Source organism: Montipora foliosa, chromosome 4 (genome assembly GCF_036669935.1).
Source record: "Montipora foliosa isolate CH-2021 chromosome 4, ASM3666993v2, whole genome shotgun sequence".
Lineage (NCBI taxonomy): Eukaryota > Metazoa > Cnidaria > Anthozoa > Scleractinia > Acroporidae > Montipora > Montipora foliosa.
In genome coordinates, this window is record NC_090872.1 from 22,596,520 (window position 1) to 22,600,598 (window position 4,079).

General features: G+C 39.2%; 1 protein-coding gene across 1 annotated transcript in view; it reads right to left on the reverse strand.

Moving 5' to 3' along the window:
* Positions 1 to 3,249: 3,249 nt before the first annotated feature.
* LOC137999106 (uncharacterized) overlaps positions 3,250 to 4,079 on the reverse strand; it is a 7,938-nt gene continuing 7,108 nt past the window's right edge. Inside the window, exon 2 of the mRNA XM_068844941.1 lies at positions 3,250 to 4,079. This exon is cut by the window's right edge and continues 459 nt beyond it. Within this exon, the coding sequence (XP_068701042.1) occupies positions 3,858 to 4,079 (222 nt within the window). The 3' untranslated portion in view covers positions 3,250 to 3,857.

The window sequence follows — 4,079 nt, forward strand, 5'->3', positions numbered from 1 at the left end:
GCCTCAGATCAAACAACTTGTTCCACTGTTCACAGACCCAATATCGTTCCCGGGGCTTTTTTTCGCCGCCAACCCCTCGGCGGAGAAAATCCCTAAGAACGAGGTTGAGCTATGGGTTTACCGGTTTCCGTTGTTGTTGCCGAAATCGTTTATATGCAAACAAGAGAGTATGAAGGTACCTTCATACTCTCTTGTCAATATTTAATTTTTGTACGATATTCAATTTTTGTAAATAATCGTAGAATTCAACTTTTTGTTACAAATCGGTTATTAATAAACCATCTATCTATCTATCTGCATGTCCATTTTTGATTTTCTGCCTGCTGGCTGTGAAACTTGCGCCCGGCCCTGCTGGTAAACGGAATTTCTGGTCTGTTTCTGCTTGGAGTGCGGAACAGATAAAAATTTCCCAGCAGGTTGAGAAATTGCTCCAAAAAGGCTAATTTTTGCAATTTTTGTTTATTTTATGGCCATTTTTCAAAATGGTTGTCTTGAAGTTTTTACAATATGATCCTTAGCTTGGTTTCAGTTTAAATAAAGATACTGTAAATTTTTTTTGTATTCTTGGTCGTCTCAGGAGAAATGAGATCATCAGGTTGATCCACGTTATGACATTTCTTTTTTTTTTTTTGTCACGTACAGTAGTACTACTTTTGTTTAGGATCTTGTTCTCGATACCCTCTTAAAAACACTCCAAGTGGATGATACATAACTAAAGTGGATGGAACTATCAATGAATTGAAGTACTGTTATGCGCTTATCGCGTCAATCTCCTGTTCCATGAGACAATAGACCTAATCGGCTAACTCAATGTTGTACCCAATTCAAATCTTCCGGGATTAAGATTCTTTGTGTATTGTATTTGCATGATAATGTAGCATTCATATTTAAATGATATGGAAATACCTGGAACAAAACGTTTTATTCCCAAAGGTTTTGAATTGGGTACAACATTGAGTTAGCCGATTAGGTATATAGGGACTTCAAGGATCTACAACGGCGACGTTGACGAAAACGTCACCTCAGAAGAAAGAGCGTTTTCACATGACGTCACGGCAGCCATGTTGGTGTTCCAAAACAAAGAAACGGCGGCCATGTTGGTGTTCCAAACTAATCCTCTGGGAATTGAACTCTATTTTTATGCAAATAGTTTTTTTGTTTCATCAAATTAGCATTTATTTTTAGTCACGTAAGTGAAAACGCTCTATAACTTCGCACTCTCTTATGTCTTTCGCGATTATCCATCTCGTTCACGTCCTACAATGTGGGAGAAGTATCCTAAAAACAATTAAATTGGTACGAACGGTTTCAGAGTAAAATATATGTGGTTTGCAACCAATCTCTAGGGACACAGATAACAATGCTGGTGGACGAACAAAGATAAAGACTTTTTTCCATATCTCAAAGTGCCCTTGGACGTGAGGGTCCTGGAACAACAAAACTGAAACAACCCAAACCCATACAAAAATGCTAATCTTAGGCCTAAACATAAAGCATATTGTTTAGGCCTAAGGTTAGCATTTTTGTAAAGGTTTGGGTTGTTTCAGCTATTGTACCCTTCACCCCCTACCGCCACCCCTGGCCCCTCACGTCCAAGGGCACTTTGAGATATGGAAACAAGTCTTTGCCAAGAACAAAAGGAGCTATGAGAGATCTTTTGTTTTCGTTCACCAACATGGCGGCTATGACGTAACGTGAAAACCACCCATAGAATGAAAGGTTTCTATTTGTATGCTCACCTTGTCGTTAAAATCTCAAATTTGGTGGTTTTACGTCGTACAGCAAACATAATTGCGCTAAAATGAGTGCCGCACGATTATTTTTCTTCTTCTACCAGAACCAACGATCATCAGTCTTGTTTTGTGGCGTTATCGTTGACGACCGCGTCGTAGATCTTAAAGTCCCCATTGAAATCCAAGTACCATTCAGGCGGAAGACTTGTCGTCGAAGACAGTTCATAGCAATAAACGAATTTTACGAGGTTTTTAGTTTTCTAGGGGTCCTAGTTTTCGAGGTCTTAGTTCTCTAGGGGTCTTAGTTTTCGAGGTCATAGTTTTCTAATGGTCTTAGTTTTCGAGATCTTTGGTATTAGTTTTCGAGACACCCATTTGATCACCATACTTTGTTGCCTTCCCATCTCGAGGTCAACTGATAAGACCATCTCTTTTCCTGTAGTCATGTGTAGAAAGGTCATTACAAAGAAAGCCGTTTAATCATATATAGACTTGATCAATTCTCTATCCAACTACGTGATACGTGAATTCCATTCCCCCTAAAAGTTACGCGATTCGTGAATGTGGGGAAAATTAACCCGTGATTCGAGATCAAGACCCCCCACCTTTCGGGACTGTATGCATGGTCTTGTAATGATGAAAAATGCCACTGTTTTGATAAAATATGTTATTTTCAAGACAAGTACTTTGTGAACAGGTCAATTTTGCCTCCATTATGACTATATGTGCTTCTCGTTTAAATCTGCCAGTCTCTATTTTTCCTTCGCCTCTAATTCCCATAACACTAGGAGCGCCTCGTTTCCAATTTTCTCTCCTCACTGGGTACGAGTCTGGGTCACTGTGTTGTGTTTTTGGGCAAGACACTCTCACAGTGCCTCTCTCCACCCAGGTGTATAAATGGGTACCGGCAAATTTAATGCATCCCATCCAGGGGGGAGTAGAAATACTCCTAGTCGCTTCATGCTATAGTAACCGGAGATAAGCGCCGGCCTGATGGGCCACTAGACTCGTAGCAGACTTTGCCTCTACCATGGCACTACAATGATATACAATATACCAAAACAATATTGTGTACTATTAGAGCTACATATTACCCAAAGACAACTTGAATCTCCTGGAAGACAAAACGCAGCTCAGTTGACAATATGGAATAAAGCGCTGTGTTACTGCAATACCACACGTAGGCAATGTGTGGCAATTTTTTCAAAAGATGACAGGAAATTTTTCTTTCTGACAAATGATTATTAGGCCGGTAGCCAGGTTTTTAACCTCAGGAAAAGATCTGTTTCGTCACTATAGTGTGAAATGAAGTTTATTTGGGAAGCCAACAATATTTCTTTAAGTTCCTGGTTAATCCAATTTATTGCTACGACTTACTATTGCGAAGATTGTTTACATTACTCATGCTTTTTGGGAATTTTGAGTGTCATGAAATTACATCATTTTGCATGATATAGCTCCTTTAACACGAAGAATTTCAACAATATATCGCTTTAATCTAACCCAAAAACATTCGGATAGTAATAAACTTCATATTTATTAACCATTTAGGGACACCTGGGAGAACAGATTGCTGAAGGTGCTCCCTGGTTAAATAAAGCTCATTATTATTATTTCCATTGCTTTTGTGATTGTCTGCATTGTGATTTGCGATAATTCACAAGTCTGTTTTTGTATCTCATTGGCCGTGTTTTCACGACCGCCGTTGTCTCACTTAACATTCCTGAAAGTAGTTTGTGTGCAGATTTTTTTAAGCGACTTAAAAATGATACGCGTTTTCACGGGTAAGATTAAATGAGATTAAATGAGGAGAGAGCACGTGCCAGTGCAATAATAAAAATAATAAAAATAGCACGGCTGTTGTATTTCCGATTTGAATAACCGCAAGCGACTCATCATCATGATTGGCCTAAAACAGTTGCCCACTCGCGTAAGCTACCTGGTTTGGTGGCTTAAATTTAATGATAATTCTATTAAAATTTGCCGAAACCGTATTTAGCGCTGAGACACTTACTGGGGGGAGGCGACCGCTCTCCCTGCTCCCCTATTTACATAATTGTAACTTTGTCGACATTCAAGTACTCGACTATAAGTAATCATGAAAAGTAATCTTGAAAAGGAAACTCACAATCGGCAATGTGGGTCAAAACCAAATATGCGCAAGATAGGTAGGATGTTTTTGTAATCAGCTTGTAAATGTTCGGTTTGCCTGGAAGCATCATATCTCCTATAGGCTTCTTTGCAGATGTCAGCAATATCTCTGTAGCTTTGAAAAAGTTGTGTACATTGCTCTCTATGATTCTGCTCTTTGCTGAGTATCATGACTTGTTCCGGCAAGGTGACTGG